The following is an 18812-nucleotide window of genomic DNA, read 5'->3' on the forward strand; positions in this document are numbered from 1 at the left end:
GCCCTGACTGTCTCTGGTGAGGGCAGAGAGCTCCTCCTTCATGCGCTCCGGAAGGCTTTCTTCCAGCTGCCCGATCACCTCTACCAGCTGGCGTCTGGGTTCCTTGGCGGCCCCCTGGATGGACGTGTGGAACTCAGGTGGTATCTGGATCTCCTTCTCAATGATGGTGGGTTCGGCATGAAATTCACCACTTCTAACCTGTTCCGTCCAGTGAATAAAGCCCACGTCCTCCCCATGAGAGGGTTCAAAGACATCCGCTGGCTTCACGACTGCCTCCCCCGACACAGCATCCTTCTGGATCCTTCTCCGAGTCCCTGGCACAATCTCGTCTTGCCAAGAGTACCTGATGGTGGATTCCTCTTCGATGTGGATCTGCCCATACACGGAGCCCTCATCCCTGTCCTGCGCCCCGGGGTGCTCATCTGGTGTTGACACAAAATAACTCTGTTCTCCTCCCTCCGAGTCACTGGCCTCCATGACTTCTTCAACTCGGGTTTCATTCTCAGGAGGCCGCTTGGTCTTCTTATGCTGACGACCAGAGACCGTGACGTCCGCTTCTCCATAACTCTCTTCTTCCTCAACGAGCCCCTTGGAGGCGGGAGACATGTCATCCACCTCCTCCACTTCGAATGGGGTAGAAAACTCTGCCTTCTCACCACTGACATAGCTCATGGGTTCCTCAATGATCTCCACGTTGACCACCTTGGCCCTCCCCTCTCTTCCCTTCAGCCCCAGGTTGATTATGTCTCCTAGCATCCGCTCGGCCGACTTCCCTTTCATGTCCACCTCCTTCACATTCTTGCTCAGAAGGTAGTCCAGGCCAGCTTCGTCTGAAACGTCCACCTCCTCCGTCAGCCTCGACTCCACAACGATCTCGGTCTTAGTTTTCCTGTCCCCGGGGAGCTCTTTCCTGTCCATGTACGTGACCTTCGTGTCTGGAAAAGAAGTGGCAGATGCCTCTGTATCCGGAGACTGGGTAAACTGCTTCAGGATACTGGACACGATGTTTTCAGCCACGGTTTCGGTGGTGGACTCGCCTTTCAGGGAGCTGGTGGGGACACCGGGGCCCAGCCTGGAGCGGGCCTCCTGGGTCCCCACACCGTCACGTGCGTCCTCCTGCAGCAGCGTCTGCAAAGTTCTCCGGGCCGCCTGTGGTGAGCTATCCCGGGAGACTTCTAGACTGATCGGCACCTCTCTTTCTCTTGCACTTTTTTCCTTCACTGGCTCCTTCCCTCTCTCCTTATCTCTCAGTTGCTGGCTCTCTCTCGTTCTTGCTTCTTTATCTAACTTTGTCAGCTCTTCCCACCGTAGGTTTCTCTCCTCTGAAGCCCTCTCCTTGGAATCGAACATTTTCTCTTCTCGCTTCATCTGGACAGCTCCTGGCCTGTTTCTGTCTTGCTCCCTCATGGCATTAGCTTCTGTCTTCTGTCCCACAATGACGGTCCTCTCGCTTGACCAGGTGCTTCTGGAAGCACCTGCTGACACATCATCCCGGCATTCTCGGGAGGACTTTTGGGCATTGGCAGGCTCTTTGGCTTCAGGAGTGGAGGCATCTTTCGTACCCGCAGTCCTGGGCCTATCGGGGAATGTTTTCACGGGAGCTTCTGTATCTCTTAAAAGACCACGCGTGGGAGAGAAAGTTCTGAAGCTGGTGTGACCCTTGGCAGTTTTCTCATGAGAGTTGGTAGCTTTTTCGTAAGTTGTTTCCTGCCGGCTGGTGGTACGGGAAGAATATTCTGAGCCTAGGAAGCCTCTTCCGGCAGCACTTCCCACGGTGGACTGTGGCACCAGGTGAGAGCGCCGCACTGGGCTGTGGCTGAAGCTGGCCGCCAGGGCTTTCTGCCTCGCAAACAGATTCCTTTCATTTTCCTTCTGTAACATCGTGTTGGTGTATCGATAGGGCGTGCTCCTGAGCTCTGCAGAAAATGACAGTCATCGTTACCTTCTTTCATCTTATTTTTTTATTTTTATTTTTTTTTTACCTTCTTTCATCTTAAAAGCATCATCAAAGGTCAAATCCTATCGCCTCGTCATAAAGACACAAGATTACAGCAGAAAGGGCCTTATAAACGAGAGATTTTCAATCCCCAAATCATTTCTTTTTTTTTTTTTTTTTTTTTATGCTGCCACAATAAAATAGAGCACTATGCTTGCTTTGACACCACACTTTTCTCAAGTTACTGATCTCAAAACGTCATGAATCTTAACAGATGTTATCAAGTGTGTGATCGTAGAGCAGGGCACATGCATCAGAGAGGTTGGGGCGCCTGTTTTCATGGCTGAAATTTCACAAGGTCTTGATGATCTGGAAACATTTATTTCCACTTTGTTGATCTAAGTTTCTTTGACTTATTTCAATGGAGAAGAGCTTTATAATTACAAAGTCCAGGATTACTTAACAGTAACTGGCCTGTCCCTCCACTATTTCATATGTTATTTCCCATTGGTTTCCATTGTTGAGCCAACGAGTCCTGCAGAATTTTAACTTTTTCTAAGGCTCCCTGACTTCTTCTATTTTTACACTGCTATTTTTACAAACTTCTCATTGGAAAATGAGCCAGAGCAGGAAGCTGACCAGTCACCAACACTATGGTCTGTTTTAATGCCATGATCCTGGGAGGCAGGCCACTGGGCTTCCTGCTTGGCTCCATATCATCCACAGAGGCTGCTACCCTTGGAGGTATCCAAACTCCACAAAGGTACCTGCTCTTACGAATGGCAGCTGGGGGTTAGAAGGTTGTCAGGCACACCTTCCACCCTGAGAGTGTCCCCTCGTGCCTACCACACCCCATCTGGCCAAGTCCTGTAAAGCCTATTCCCCTAGCTGGGTCTCCCTGTCATTGCAGCCAAAGCCAGGGGTCCCTTTAGGATGGATCCCAGGACAGGGGAGAAACACCAAGCCAGGGCATTTTCCATGAAGATTCCTCTTTTCAGATCAACATACTAAGCCTAAACAGAGAAGCCTCAGGAGATGAGCCCCCCGCCCCCCAACCTGGGAATGTGTAGGAACCATCTGGTTTTTAATTCAGGTTCACCAAGAAATACGGAAGACGACAGACAGGTTTCAGGCTATATCATCTTGCAGGCAAGTGGCCAGCATTATTCTGGACAGTATTACAAAAGAAACATAAGGGTATTCACAAGCATTGATAAATTCATTATTTAGGAACACATCTGTACATTTATTCAGTGAACAGTTAATGGGCATGTATAGGGCACAGGACACAGAACTATCTGGAAGCTCAAAGCCTAATTTACTGGTCTTCCTTATTCTTTTTTTTTTTTTTTTTTTCAGTCCTCTTTACTCTAATGCTACTTGCTTGGGCATAATCCATAACTACTAAGCTAAATTTAACTTTAGCTTTCTGTAAGGTTTCTGTATCCTTTAAGAAGCTTGACAAAACAGTTAATGAATAAAACAAGTTAACAGAGGCACCCAGTCACCCTCTTACTGGGCTCTCTCTGGGCTCCACGATCACAGCTGGTCAAAGATCTGAAACACAGGGCACCTGGGTGGCTCAGTGATTGAGCACCTACCTTGGCTCAGGCTGTGATCCTGGGGCCCTGGGATCAAGTCCTGCATCGGGCTCCCCACAGGGACCCTGCTTCTCCCTCTGCCTATGTCTCTGTGTCTCTCATGAATAAATAAATAAAATCTTAAAAAAAAAAAAAAAAGATTCGCAAGTCTTGACCTCAACCATTGGTTCTCCTCTAAGTCTCCAAGTCTGGCCACAGCTCTTTCCTCCTCTCTCCCCCTGAAGTGATGCTATGGACTTGCAGATTCCTGTACCCTCCCCTAAAATATGTCACTAAGTAAACCTTGAAATCAGGTGAATGAGATCAAGGCTTTTTTCAACCTTACCCTCCAAATCAGAAAGCAAACTTGCTGGATACTGTCAACGACCAAATCCACACTAGTCACAGATACCAGACACCGGGAACCAAACCTATTGTTCTGAACCCAGTGAAGTTTCAAAGCTGTCAAGTGCTGAATAGGGATGCTGATTTTGAAAAATAAAGATGGACAGTATTGGTTTAAAAAAAAAAAATCTGCCATCTATCTATCCAGACTGGCTGTTAACTAAATATCCTCCTGATAGAAGAATCACATACATGCATTCCCCATGTGCCATGACTTTGAATACAATAATACTCCCGGGAGACTGAAACTCTGATGAGGAAGGCATACACTGAGCATATACTATAAGTAATTCCCTCTGCCTTTCTTTACCCAGAAAGTGCTTTAAGTACTATGGAGCTTTAGAAGTTTTCTTTCTTTCTCTCTTTCTTTCTTTCTCTCTCCCTCGTTATCCTACAGGTTCTTAGATCTTTTTTGTTTTTAAGATTTTATTTATTCAAGAGAGACACAGAGAGAGAGACAGAGGGAGAAGCAGGCTCCCTGTGGGAAGCCTGAGGCGGGACTCAATCCCAGGACCCCGGGATCACAACCCGAGTCAAAGGCAGATGCTCAACCACTGAGCCACCCAGGGCCCCATTAGTGTCTTTCTAAAGAACGCTTATTTGTCAGTTCTGCAGCTACAGGGATGTGAGCTTTATTCTCTAGCTTTGGGCCTCAATCAAGACAGACCTCAGGGCACCAAAGGACACCTGTTGCATTCATCCACCTGAGCTGCTCAGGCCAACCTGGGGTAATACGAACCGTGTAACCGTTCCCACCTCCGCCCCTCATGGAGGAACAAGTTCCAGAGTGCTGACTCCCTGCTCCACAAAGTAATACCTCCCCAGACTTGTGTTAAAACCATAAGTCTTTAGTCTGTAAAGGCTGTTCCCTCCAAAGGGTGTGATAAACAAGTACACATCCAGTGTCTCCTCTGGGCCTCCCCATCAACCCCTGCTCCTCCCTCACCACCCTGGCTAGATGAATAAATGAGTTTACTAAGCACTCTTCCATGCGTTTACATGTATATTCTTATTTAAACCATGGCCCATTAAATAAAATCTATTTGGGACTTAAGAGAGGGATAAATGACACGTAGCTGAAAAAAATCATATCTGAGCCCAATTTCTTCCAGACAGAGGAAGCTGCACTATTGAACCATGGAATGAACCTGTTCAGACTGGAAAACATCTTAAATAATTAGCTTTTCTTCTATTTACCTTGCGGCATGTTTTCAATGCATTCAGTCAAGATCAATATCTCTGGATCACTCTCTCCTTCCAGTAAGGCTCTGTAAAAATAATTTAAGGAGAAAAAAAAAAAACTCATCAGAAACATTAGGAGGGGTGAGGGCTTCAGAAGTTTTGGAGAGGCAAGCCCTTCTAGAATGCCCTTCCAAACCCAGGAAGAGGAGTAAACAGAAAGGTGTGGGCCCAGGATAGGAGGTCGGGGGTTGGTGACCCCAGGTCCGAGGATCCCAGAATAATTACAACTCCCACTGGGGTCCTTCTGGAGTCACAGGTTGGGGGTTGACTGGGAGCAGAGCAAGGACTGCCATCTGTTTGTAAATAAGGCAGCCAGACGGCATATGTGATTTTCACTGCTGAGTTCCCTGAAAGGGAAGGGTAGAGCTGGAAAGCAGACAGGTAGAAGAGGAAAAGGAGGAGCTCAGGCCACCCCTCCACCAGCACCACCCCAGTGACCCTGTGTCCTCCACAAAAGCATCCTGTTATCTCCTCTAATAAAACAGCAAAAAGCACTTGACTGGGCCATCCCTGTGGCCACATCTACAAGCCTAACACCAAAGAGTCTTCATAAGTTGTCACTCATATGCACAACGCAGAGCCCTGAGGACAGAGTGGCGTGTCAGGCTTCGGCCCCAAAGGACCCAGCAAGCTGGGACAGGTTAGCCCTGGGCGTCCATCACTCAGAGAAACCCCCAAGGCACTGGCTGCCGTGGGCACAACAGTTGCTTGGTTGCTAGAGCAACGTGTGAAGTCACTACCTTCACTTCCAAAGACTACAGTGTATATGGCAAAGGGGAACCAGAGGCAGGGCCCACTTGGAAATGGCTCTCTTACCCATGACTTCTGGGCACAGGGACAGAGGAGGGACGCCAGTTCCCAGCAGGGACTGGGCAGTGCAGGCAAACCAGAGCCAAGTTCTATTTCCACTGACTCAAACGTGGTGGTTCCCATCCATGTAAGGACCCCGCAGGCAGGCGGAGCACAGCACGGGAGGGCCCGTCTGAGGCAAAAAGGAGAGATGGCAGCCAGTGGGAGTCTACCCCAAGGTGCACGTGGGTGCATTCAGGAAGATGAGGGGCCCAATCCAGAGCCCCAGCCCTTCCACTAGGGACAAAAGCCAAGCAACGGGACACCAACCCACTAATCTCATATCCTCATGACCCAGCGTTTTAGGTTCCAGGAACACAAATAGCTTCCATCGCTGAGAAAATTCTGAGGTCTGTATACAATAAGAGGAAAGCTCAGGGTAGAAGCCAGACTCCGTGAGGGTCTGTGCCCCGGGATGACAGCAGCAGCAGAGGCGGCACACTGCGGCGTACAGGGCAGGCCTGGGTGAGAAGGCCACGTTCTACCGCAGGTCTTCCCTCGACCCACTCAGCAGGAAGCCTCAGGTACCAGAGGGCTTCTCGCTGGAGCCACCACGGCCAGGGCAGAAAGTGCCTGTGAGGAGTCCAGCTCAGCAGAGAACTCCGTGACAGGGCAGGGGGCAGGGGGCAGGGGGTGGGGGTGGGGGGTTGGCCGGGCAGGGGATGAGGGCAGTCAGGGTAAAGAAGATCCCCTGCGGGGGCAGAGGAACTATCTTCCCTCATCCCTCAAAGAGGAATGCTTTTGTTCCTCTCAGGGGAAATCCAAACCACCATCAAATGTTGACTGAGGGGTTGCCCGGGGGCTCAGTGATTGAGCATCTGCCTTCAGCTCAGGTTGTGATCCTGGGGTGCTGGGATCAAGTCCTGCTTCTCCCTCTGCCTATGTCTCTGCTCTCTCTCTGTCTCCAATGAATAAACAAATAAATAAAATCTCTAAAACTTTTCTGAGTTCCGGACCTTGAGTAGGATGCTCTGGTTATCTGGGAGCAGGTGCCAGTCCCCCGAGGAGTTTGTGTGCTCATATGCTGGTTACCAGCCCTGGCTAAGACTGGGTACCAAGCATGGCTCAGACCCTCCTATCTCCTACCTCAGGAAGCCCTTCTAGCAACCCCCACACAAGGCCAACAAAAAGCATCTGGCACCAGAGGTAAGAGGACTGTAGTGCAGGGACAGCTTCCCGGCCAGAGGCATCCAGCTCACCAGCAAGGAGAGTCAGATGGAACCCAGGCAGCCTGGGCGCCCGTTCCTGCAGGCTGCTCAGACCTCCCTGCCAGGCCTGAGAGGTCGGCATTTCGTACAAACTTTCAAAAGAATAAATCCTGTAGACAGCCCCCTTCCCAGGCTGTATTAATGCAAGCATATTTAGCATCTTTTGAGGACTTCAACCAAAACACCCCCTACAGAGAAGCTCCCCCACCAGGGAGGAACTCAGTCCTGCTCTAGAGGGTTGACTTCTGGAAGGCAGGGGCGTGTGCTACCTTCTGCACCTTAGCACCCAGCACATAGCCTGGCAACCGTCATTTAATTCACTCCTTAATTAAAGACACCTCTCATGACACACATGGTTCCCTGCCCTCCACCAGCACAGCTCACAGAGGCACAAATAAGATTGCTGAGAAGATGCCAGAAATTTCCTCAAAAGCTCCAAAAGGCACATTTTTAAGGAATGGACTCATGCAACTTTAAGGAAAGGGTAGAGCATTCTCTGGTTATTTTGAGAGCATTGGAAGAAAACAGCCTCCAAGCTGTGGTGACTGTGTGAAATGCCAACCCCCTGAATCACGAGCTATTAGCAAACGTTTTAGCCCCACAGGTTGGCAGCCTCTTCAGCAGGAAAATAAGCAAACATGTGCGGGAAAACCAAGTCCCTGGCCTCACTAAGGAGTCCAGGACAAATCCATAGTGCATAAGTGAGCTCTAATGTGGCCTCTGGCCAGGCTCCAGGCCCTAATAGACCCCACCAGCCATCGGAGCAGGGCCCCGGGTGGGATGAGGTTCTCTGTCCAGGATAGATTATCCTAACGGAACCTCAGGGCCTGGCTGCTGTTAATCCACCTTGGGGGGCACAAGGCACGCCCCTGATAAATGTAGACAAGAGTGAGGGAAGAGGGAAGATGTTTCCAGAAATGATGCCAGTGGAGCCTACTGGGATGGTCGACAAAGTGCTTCCTGGCTAAACGCAGGTAGGGAATGGTGGGATGGAAAGGTGATGGAGCTGGGAGGAGCCTCAGAACTGCCCCTCTGACCCCCAAGCTCCAGAGAGGGTGAGGGACCACCTGCCACCCAGGGACCACCCTGAATGGCCTGGTGGCTGGGTGCAAGGGTACAGGAGGGGGAAGCCAGGAGAGAGGACCAGCATCACCATCCCAATTGGAAAGGCCCTGTCCCATACCACAGGCATCACACGGAAGATAATACATGCCGCTTCTGGTCATTCCTTCTGTATGTGGCTCTAAATCACATATCAAAGCCTACCCATCAGTTCTAGAGACTGAAGAAAGAAAAAAAAAATAAAATGATCAACAGAGAGCCCAAGATTACTTAATAAAATAGAGAAAGGAAGCACTGGGAGTGGTCGATGGAGAAACTTCCAGAGTCAGGTTGCCTGGATTCAAATCCTAGGCCTGCCACTTCCTAGTTCTGTGACCTTGGGCAAGCCACTCAAACCCCCTGTGACTCAGTTTCCTCATTTCTGAAACAGGCAGCATCCACAGGCGTGTGGGGGTTGTTAACTAGAAAATTCTTACAATAGTGGCTGTCACAGAGTAGGGGCTCAATAAACTGTCACAATCATCATGACCACCATCTTCCACTAACCCGAGAAGCAAGCTGATTCAGCTAACTGAAGTACCCCAAGAGGGAATGAGACTCGGTAATCGAAAATCCCGGTCGTCAGAGCTGCCATTGGTTTCTGCAGTGATGAGGGGGGAGGCCAAACGTATGGGTTACTCCTCTGTGTCTCCTCTCCTTGAAACTACAAGATTTTACTAATTTCAGCCATTCTACCTAATAAACCAGCTAAAGTCTCCATGTTAATACCTGGTGATAAGTTTTCAAAAGAGGAGGATCAGGGCACCTGAGTGGCTCAGTGGTTGAGTGTCTACCTTTGGCTCAGGTCATGATCCCAGAGTCCTGGGATCGAGCCCCTATCAGGCTCCCCACGGGGAGCCTGCTTCTCCCTCTGCCTGTGTCTCTGCCCCTCTCTCTGTGTCTCTCATGAATAAGTAAATCTTAAAAAAAAAAAAAAAGTGTCGGATCCAGTTTAGCGAAATAAAATGTATCTCTCCAAGAGCCTGAGAAATTCCAAAAAAGGGCTTTCCTTTGCACAGGTACATGAGAAGGTGGAGGCGGGCCTAAAACAATAATAGAACGACCAGAAATACCACTACGATGATGAATCGCCAGCAGTGGGGAGTGAGCTCTATTGCTTTATTAGCAGTCCAGATGCAGATCCAGAGACTGAATACTGACTTCCTCCGGGTGAAAAGCACTGTTTCTGCTCCCAGCCCCACAGAAAGAGGAAACGGGAAGTTTGCATGTCCCCACTGTACGGAGGAACAAAGGATATGTTTTGATGTTGCTGTTTCCGACCTAACCTTTTAAGAAGGACTTTGCCCAAAAAAGAATCCAGGCAATACTTCTCTGTGTTGCATTTTTGCATCTGGCCAGCCAAGACTCCCTTCAGTGCTTTCCATTTGAAAAATCATCTTGCCCTGGGGCAGCCCAGGTGGCTCAGCGGTTTAGCGCTGCCTTCAGCCCAGGACCTGATCCTGGAGACCTGGGATCGAGTCCCAGGTCAGGCTCCCTGCATGGAGCCTGCTTCTCCCTCTGCCTGTGTCTCTGCCTCTCTCCCTCTGTGTGTCTGTCATGAATAAATAAATAAAATCTTTAAGAAAAAAAATCATCTTGCCCTGCTTTCCATTTCTTCAAGTGACATTTAGAGTAACTGTTACGGATTTCAGTCCCAAAACATTAAAAAAAAAAAGCAATTCTTTTTCAAATTTTGAGGGAGAATGCATTGTCTGTCCCCCAGATCAAAATGCCAGGCTGGGCCTCTTGAGCACACAGTTTTCAAAGCCCGCAGGTTTGTGGGCTTTGGACTTGGTATATTCCTGGGTGTTTTTAGATTTTTTTGTTTCAAGTCTCTTTTTTTTTCCATTATATTTTCTAACAGCTTCTTCCTAATGACTGGGTTCTGTTATCTTTATTTTGGGGGGGCAGGGAGGGGTAGGGAGGAGAGACTATTTATTTTCTGGCTGGGCTTCTGCAAGTTCTCAATCTTCAGCCTTTGAGCCAGATCTTTGCATTGGCAGTGGGAGGGAGGGCTTTGGGGCACTCCTGCCCCAGTTTTTCACCGCATTCTGATTATGAACTAAGTTGGAACGAGCAGGTAGTTCATGGATAGGGCTGGCCTCTGGTGGTCTCCTCCACAAGAGCGTGTGCTGAGCGGTGCCTTCTCCCATGCTCCCACCCAGGAACCTCTGCACTCCTCCCAGCCAGGCTCCAGGGCCTTGCTCAGCCTATGCAGGGGGCCTCCCTCGGCCACCCGTGTCAGCTTCTCCCCACATGCCACCTCTCTATTCCCCACCACCCCTTCTCCTGCATATCTGTTCAAATCTCCACCATCCTTCAAGACCCAGCTCAATCTCACTTCCCTCCTGAAGCCTTCCCCGATCCTCACAACTCCCTTCTCATCTCTAGAAACCTCACACTCGTGTGTTTTATGAGACATTTGTTTCCTACTGTTCAGGAGGTGACTTAGGTCTAAGCAGCCTTGTCCACATCACATGACCCTCAATGCCAAGCCACACTGGTTGGAGGGTTTGTGAACCCCTCTGAGTTGGCGTGGCACCCTGCCTGCCAGTGTCTCTAGAGCAGCCTGAGGGCACTTGGCTTCACAGGTGCGGCTCTTGCCCACCCATCACACACCGCCCTCCATGTCAGGCCCCCGAGCTGCCCGGGAAGCCTAAATGCCTGGCATTGCCACAGATGCCATGCTAGCTCAGTGCTCAGGTCCTCGCCCAGACTGGCCCCTCTGCCTGGAAGCCCTTCCCAAATTATCTTCCTGGAAGCCCGTGTTGCATGTCTCATCCACCACTCCCCCACAGCACGTCGCACGCCACTAAGCCTGCCCATCATTCACCTCATCTCTAGACTACTGCGAGACAGATAGGCTTAGTGCTTTCAGGATGCTTCCTGAACTGCTCTGCAAATAGCAGTGTGTTTGTTGAACCACATGGCATCTTGTTAGAAGGCTGGCTTTGACCAGAAGGTCCAGAATGGGCCTGAGATTCTACAGTTCCACAGGCTTGAGATGCCCAGCAATCCCAATGCTGCCCGTGGACCCCTGCAGCAGTGAGGCCCTGCATCTGCATTGCACTCCTGACAATCCTCCTGGGAGCTGTAAAACCACCACACCTAGGCCCATTCAGCACCAAGCTGACTGGAACATCTAGGAATGGGCCCAGGGGCCAATGCTTTAACAGGCTGTCTAGGTGACTGCCAGGTTCAGATGCGGCTGAGAACCTCACCCTGTCCTGTCAGAGCATCTCCCCTCTAACCACTCGGCTGCCAGTGTGATAAACACTCACAGTCCAGGAAAAGCCTCATGATGACACAGGTGGTGGACAAGCACCCTCAACCCCACACGACTCCACTGGTGACAGGCAGGTGAGTGCAAACATGGGTCCCCTGTGCCAGGCCACCTTCTCTTGTACTCTCCCTGGTCTCTCAGTGTTAGCCAGCCTGGAATGCTGCCAATCATCAGCTGTAGTGTGGGAGGAGAGGGCTCATTCTCACACTCGCCTGTGAGGCCAGACACCAGTGTCTTCCCTGGCTACCAACTGGCCTGCAGGGTTTGATGAGATCCCTCCAGCCTCAGATGCCGAGGTCTGCTTTGTTCTAATTTCATTATTTTATTAAATTGCATGTTTACTTATAGACTCTAAGTCTACACTTCCGTTGGAAATTATACTATCTTGTTATTACTGTTTCTTCTTCACACTGAAGGTTACCAGAAAGGGCCAAGTTATCTGGGTTTGGAATTGTCCATGACACTTGAGAGCTGGCTTCAGCATAGCTGACAAATTCCAGCAGTACTGGGATGTGCTTCCAACTTTGAGGAGCCACAGCCCCTTTCCTTACACGAGATGCTAGGTCAACATAATGACCATCAGCTACGCAATGCTGGGGGCAGAGCCACTGCGGGAAAGATGTGGAGCAAATCTACACGATCTCAGGAGAGAGGCCATGCCAGTCACACTGCCAGCCACATTAGACCCTCTGGACAGGGCTGGCAGGGAGTTACACTGCATGGAGCCCTGGGCCATGGACCCCAAGAGGCTGACAGTCTCTCTCTTGACACTAGGGCAGGGTGTGAAAGGAAGGTCAAATTCCTCAAAGGCAGCAGTAGAGATTTATAAAGACTAAATGGGCACCTGTGAAAGGGTCAGAAGAGCAAAAGTAGGAATTTTCATACCTGTCCTTTGGACAACAGGGCAAAATATAGGAAGAGTCACATCAGCAATGACAAGGGCTCTTCTGCAGGACACTCAACAGTGATAAAGATGCTAGACTTTTTGGTGCCTAAGAAGAACTGGGTTATATTCCACTGCCTGAATGACTTTTTTTAAAGATCTTATTTATTTATTTAACAGAGAGAAAATGAGAGAGCACAAGCAGGGGGAGTGGAAGAGGGAGAAGAGGGTCTCCACTGAGCAGGAAGTCCAAGGTGGGGCTCAATCCCAGGACCCTGGGATGATGAGCTGAGCTGAAGGTGGAAATCTAAGAGTGAGCCCTCCAGGCAACCCCTCCCATAGCTTTTATATCTGTGGACATCTCCCAGACTAAATCCTGAGCCCTAGGAGGCGGGAAGGTCTGTAGCTATTCCAGGCACTGGGCCTGTCATCTGTAGCTGGGCAGGGCCAGGCTCCTCATTTTCCATGTGCAAACTTGGACTTCAGAAAGACATACAGTGAAATCAATCACCCACTTTCCGGAAAATACTGATGCCTTCTCAATGGCTAGGAGGTAGCCAAGTCAATTCCTAATTGGGTTAGACCAACGCCAGCAACAGACAGAAGCCATAAACTCTGTCCCTGCCGACAGACTGCTGACGTGAGCACAAAGGCTTCCCCATCAGTGCCCTCAAAAAAAAGCTCAACGAGCAGGGTTGTGACCTGCCTCTCCAAAGAGTGAGGCCCCAGATGTTCAGGCAAGATACCCACCAAGCCCTCTGACTCCTCCCAACAGAGAACAAGGAGTAAGACAAAGGGAAGAAGAAAAGGGCTCAAATCCCAGAGAGAAGAAGCACAAGATCAAAGTCTCCGTATCCCACCTACAGAACCATTACAAGGACAATCCAACTGCCTCTGTAGGGAAAAGAGTCGCCTGACATCGAGGTCACTGAACACGGGCACAGATGTGGGTTTTCTGGGGCAATCCCAACATCTGCTCTAGGATGGTGCCAGTTTGGGGCACCTCCCACCCCCGTGTCAATCCATGTATCTCACAGGAGGGTGGCCCTGTCCAGGCTCCAGAGCACGCCATCCCCCTGACTAGGGAGAGGCACATGGCCCAAAAAAGCCAGACTGCAGGGCCCAGGAGCTCCACTGAGATTGGATGAGAAAGGGCCCCTAGGCAGCCCATAGGAGTGCTGAACTAGGCCTGGGCTCTGTCCCAGCTCCGCCCCTAACCAAGGAAGTGGACTCAGCCCCCTTCTTATCCTCTCCAGGTTCAACAACCCTGATCTCTTAGCAGTAATGCTGTCGGAAGATGGCATTTCCTATAACGTCTTCTACTCCCCTGCCGAGAGGCAAAGTTTCCATAGCTTGTTCAGACTCACGACTAAGTTATACTCTCACATTTCCGGGAAACAAAGGGGACATTGTGACCACTTTACATGCTTTGGTGGGTGAGGCACAGCTGTCTCACCAGCCTGGACCCCTGGCTTCCAGGCCCCCCTCCCTCACCCTATGAATGGCGCAAGTGGTACCCACCCACCAGAGAGGGTACCGCGGCAGCCAACAGCCACAAAGGCAGTCAGTCAGCGCTCAATCATGTTAGTGGCTGTTACTATCCTCACAAAGTGGGGAATCTGGGTGTCTCAAAAGTCCTTCTGCTGTCAGTGTTTGAGATCTGGCCATTCCCTGTACCAGTCCTCACTGAGCATGAAATCTGCAGGGAATAAGGAGCCCCACCCCAACCAAAGACTGCTTAATCCCCGGAGGCAGGACGGACACTGCCAAGGAGAAGCACTGCTTTCTGGCCCACAGGTGGCTCCAGGGACTCGGGACTGCCTTCTCTGCCCAACCCAGCATCCAACCCCTTTGAAGGCTTTGAGACTTTTTCATCTGGACTGCTCACCACCACCACCACCACCACCACCACCACCACCACCACCCACTCCCTCTCCCGACACCCAAGTCATCGTCTTGACAAACAAAGCCAGCTGCCTCAGTACAATGTTCGTCTTCTGGCAAAAATGCAGTTACTCAGGGCAAACCCATGGAGAGTCGAGTCAGAGCCCTGGGATCTGAAGCAACAGAGCAGCCGGCATGTAGACTCAGGCCTGTCCAGGTCTGAGTTCTGGCCTCCACTCTCTAGCTCCCTAACTTCTCTGAGCAAAGCTCACGCCCCCAGGAATCACAGTACCTAATTCCCAGGATCCAAGGTGTTGACATGAGCAAAACTTGTCCCCGGCACCCAGAACACACGAACACTAGGCAAGGGGGTGAGTTCTGCTAGTTGCATTGTGGGTGGGGTGGGGTGGGGTGGGGTGGGGGGGCATCTGCTCGGTGGTCTAAGTGCGGCCCTGCTCTTCCTTCTCTCTCTCTTTCTGGCCCTGGACTCCTTGCCAGGCCACACCAGGGGTTTGCTCTTTGTTTTTTTTTTTTTTTTTTTTTTTTTTTTTTTTTTTTTTTTATTTACTTATGATAGTCACACAGAGAGAGAGAGGCAGAGACACAGGCAGAGGGAGAAGCAGGCTCCATGCACCGGGAGCCCGATATGGGATTCGATCCCGGGTCTCCAGGATCGCGCCCTGGGCCAAAGGCAGGCGCCAAACGGCTGCGCCACCCAGGGATCCCCGAGGGGTTTGCTCTTTGATTATCACAAAGCTACAGGGACCCCAGAGGCTCTAGGTGATTTCGCCAAGGCAGTCCCCCCACAGCATCCTTACCGATACGTGGCCACCTCCAGGCTGAGGCCATTCTTCACCTGCACAAGCTCCTGATACTCCCGCAGCCGATCAGCCATGGCCAAGGTGAGGGCCGCCTTCTCATCCTCCAGGCAGGCGATCACTCTCTAAAAAGAACAAAGGGCTTTTAGATCGGAGGGCTGGAGCTCCATGTGGTCAAAATGCAGGTACCAACAGTTCAGGATGCAAAAGGAAAAAAAAAAAATCTCTAGGCTTATTAATCATGTAATCATTGTAAGGAGTGATTTTAAATAGAGTATTCCTTCCCCATGGAAGTTTTTTTTTTCTTTACTATATACGGATGATGTTGACAGGACACTGGCTTCTCTGTTCCTACTCTTTAGTAAGAAGGAATGCTTAGAAGTTCATTAAACGTGGCAGTTCAGACATCAGGCTACTTAGGAAAAGTCAACACATCCCACCAGTCAACGCGGATGCTACTCAAAGGAAGCCCAGACCAGAAAGCAGGGAGTCTGCAACAGAAGTTGCTCCAATCTGAAACAGAATATCCCCTGTACTCATGATTTTCCCCCAACAAGAAGCAGGTACACTCACAGAACTCTTTGTTTCACCCAGAAAAGACAGGAATGTCTTCAGGGCATAAATGTCAATTCAGACCAAAATATGAATCTTCTTTTTGGACCGTACCTGGCGGATGTCGGTCCTGAGCACTCCCTTGGCACCTGTTGACGTCATGTTCCCAGCCCTTACGGTGTGTCCACTCACACCTGCTAATTCTGTCTGTCCCTCTCTTTCTGGCAGGGAGACACTGAAGGACATGACCTGCACCCCCCATCTCTAGAAAAACGCCCATCCCCTGTAAGTCACACAGCACACAATCGGTGAACTGGACTTGAAGTGATGGAGACGGTGCAATCTCCTCAAAATGTGCTATTTTAAATCAGCAATATCTTTTAGTTGGTACACACAGTGACTTCATTGGCCCCATTTTAGAGTCTTGCATTACTCCGTGTTACAGTTTTGCATTAATGCTTTATAGTTGCTCTGGGGAATAATTAACTGAGCAAATATTTAAACACTGAAATGAGTCCATATTCTTTAACTTCTGGTTGGTAATGGAAAACAGCCTTATTTCTGAATACAATTAACTAAACTGGCTACATCTTTAGACATTTATCTTTGTGGAATTCAAAAATTGTAAGACAATCAGGAGAGGGGATCTATTTCCATTCCCCATGTAATCCCTCCAGCAAAGGTACCAGGCAATACATTAAAAAGTCCACAATAAATACATAAGATCTGCAAAAGCAAGGAATAAACAAAGATCTCACACTGGATCTACCATTTTAAACGATGCACAATCGGCATGTAAATAATCCTGCCTCCCTAAGAGTTCTATATCAGTTAATGATTGTTTCTAGGTTCTCTCTGTGTTCTCTCTCATGCTAAAAACAAAAACTGAAAGGGGCATCTGGGTGACTGAGTTGGTGAAGCGTCTACCTTCGGCTCAGGTCATGATCTTGGGGTCCTGGGATCGGGCCCGACATCGGGATCCCTGCTCAGTGGGAAGTCTGCTTCTCCCTCTCCTTCGGCTCTGCCCCTCCCTCCCCCTTTGCTTGTGCTCACGCTCTCTCAAATAAATAAAATCTTAAAAAAATAATAATAACCTGAAACCTCTCAGCTTTTAAAACAAAGGAGTAGGGCAGCCCTGGTGGCACAGCAGTTTAGCGCCGCCTGCAGCCCAGGGCATGATCCTGGAGACCCGGGATTTCGTCCCACATTGGGCTCCCTGCAGGGAGTCTGCTTCTCCCGCTGCCTGTGTCTCTGCCTCTGTGTCTTTCATGAATAAATAAAATAAAATCTTAAAAAAAATAAAACAAAGGAGTAAATTTAAGAACCTCTAGCTAGCATCCCAGGATAGATCTACTTTTTTTATTTTTTATTTTTTTAACATTTTATTTATTTATCATGATAGAGAGAGAGAGAGAGAGAGAGAGAGAGAGGCAGAGACACAGGCAGAGGGAGAAGCAGGCTCCATGCAGGGAGCCTGACATGGGACTCGATCCCGGGACCCCAGGATCACACCCTGGGCCAAAGGCAGGCACTTAAACCGCTGAGCCACCCAGGCTGCCCCTACTTTCTTTATTTTAGATCTATGTTAATATCCTCCCAAACTGACATTATAAGTAGATAAAGAGGTTTGCCAAAGCGGATCACTAGCCAGTCTTGATGTAAGTGATGTAGTTGCCAGAATTTAGCCATGACATTCAGACACTGTATAGTTAAATCTTTTTTTTTTAAAGATTTTATTTATTTATTCATGAGAGACACACAGAGAAAGGCAGAGACATAGGCAGAGGGAGAGGCAGGCTCCCTGTGGTAAGCCCGATGCAGGACTCAATCTCAGGACCCAGGGATCACGACCTGAGCCAAAGGCAGATACTCAACTGCTGAGCCACCCGGGCATCCCTATAGTTAAGTCCTGTGTTCAAATCCCATGTTCCCCATTTTAGAGGGAGGATAATCCCAGGGACAAGGTTTGAGTGTAGGGTATGCTATAAAAATACAGAGAGTACTCCATCCTACTACAGGAAATTCAACCTGAATATCAAAACTTGAAAATCGTACTAATTTGTTCTATAGAGGGAACTTCAATTACTATTAAAATTGCTTAGAAAAAAGTATCATATGCACATGCTTCTCCAACCACAAACCTCCTGAGCAGGTCAGGATCTCCCAGTCATGCCAAAGAGGTAGAAATGAAGATTCTCTTTCTTCCCAAAGGGCACAGAGTAGGTCTGTGCCCCGCAAAATCAAGGGGGGAAAAAAATCAAACTCTGTTTAAGTCAAAATAAGTATAGTCCCAACTGCATTTCCATGTGATTCAACTCTCCCTAAACTGTCAAAGGAAAATGACTTGACTTTTGGAACCAGGAACACCAGTCAGACTTATTGGCTCCTAACAGTCTCCAACAGAAACTGTAACCAATCCTTCAGGTTGAAGAAAGCTTCAACTTGGCTTTGACTCTGCCAGAAGTTCTCAAACTGGGGGCCAGGCCAGAGGTACTGGAGCAAGAGACACCAGCTGCTGATTCTAACCAAGCTAAAGCAGTTCCACCTCATGTTATAAAAGCTGGGTAGAGAGGTCACCTCTTTGGATTGCTATTTAGGGACCTTTTGGATGGCATCACAAGTGATGATGCAACGGAGGTCTGTTTCAGGGAGAGCATGCTGCTGTTAGGTGTCCAGAGAAAGCCCTTTTTCTTAACCCAACTGGAGCTGCTCTCCTCCAAGCAAGCCACACAGACAAAACAGGAAGAGCCTGCAAATGTCACAGTCACTCAGAATCTGGACTGGGAGAGCTTGAGGGAATTTAAATACTGTGATACCCTCATTTAGACACCAAAACTAAATGTAGTCATCATAACACGAGTCAATGGAATGCTAAGTTTGTATAGCTCTAGTCCAGACAATACGCTTACAATACCTAGTGGGTATTTAAGAGGCACCTCAAAGTGAACTCCGATCTCCCACCAAGAGCTACCAAATCTCCTGCTCCAACCCCCGTCAGCAAGGATCACTCCCTTTTTTCAGTGGTTTAGACTGAAAAGTGAGCACTGGAGTTAACTTTGATTTCTTTCCCT

General features: G+C 49.3%; 1 protein-coding gene across 1 annotated transcript in view; it reads right to left on the minus strand.

The window, feature by feature from the left end:
- The window catches only part of SYNM (synemin), a 28481-nt gene that overhangs the window by 4382 nt on the left and 5287 nt on the right, over window positions 1-18812 (minus strand). Inside the window, 3 exon segments of the mRNA XM_025438209.3 lie at window positions 1-1916; window positions 5119-5189; window positions 15190-15314. Of these exon segments, the coding sequence (XP_025293994.3) occupies window positions 1-1916; window positions 5119-5189; window positions 15190-15314 (2112 nt within the window).

This window comes from Canis lupus, chromosome 3 (genome assembly GCF_003254725.2).
Source record: "Canis lupus dingo isolate Sandy chromosome 3, ASM325472v2, whole genome shotgun sequence".
Lineage (NCBI taxonomy): Eukaryota > Metazoa > Chordata > Mammalia > Carnivora > Canidae > Canis > Canis lupus.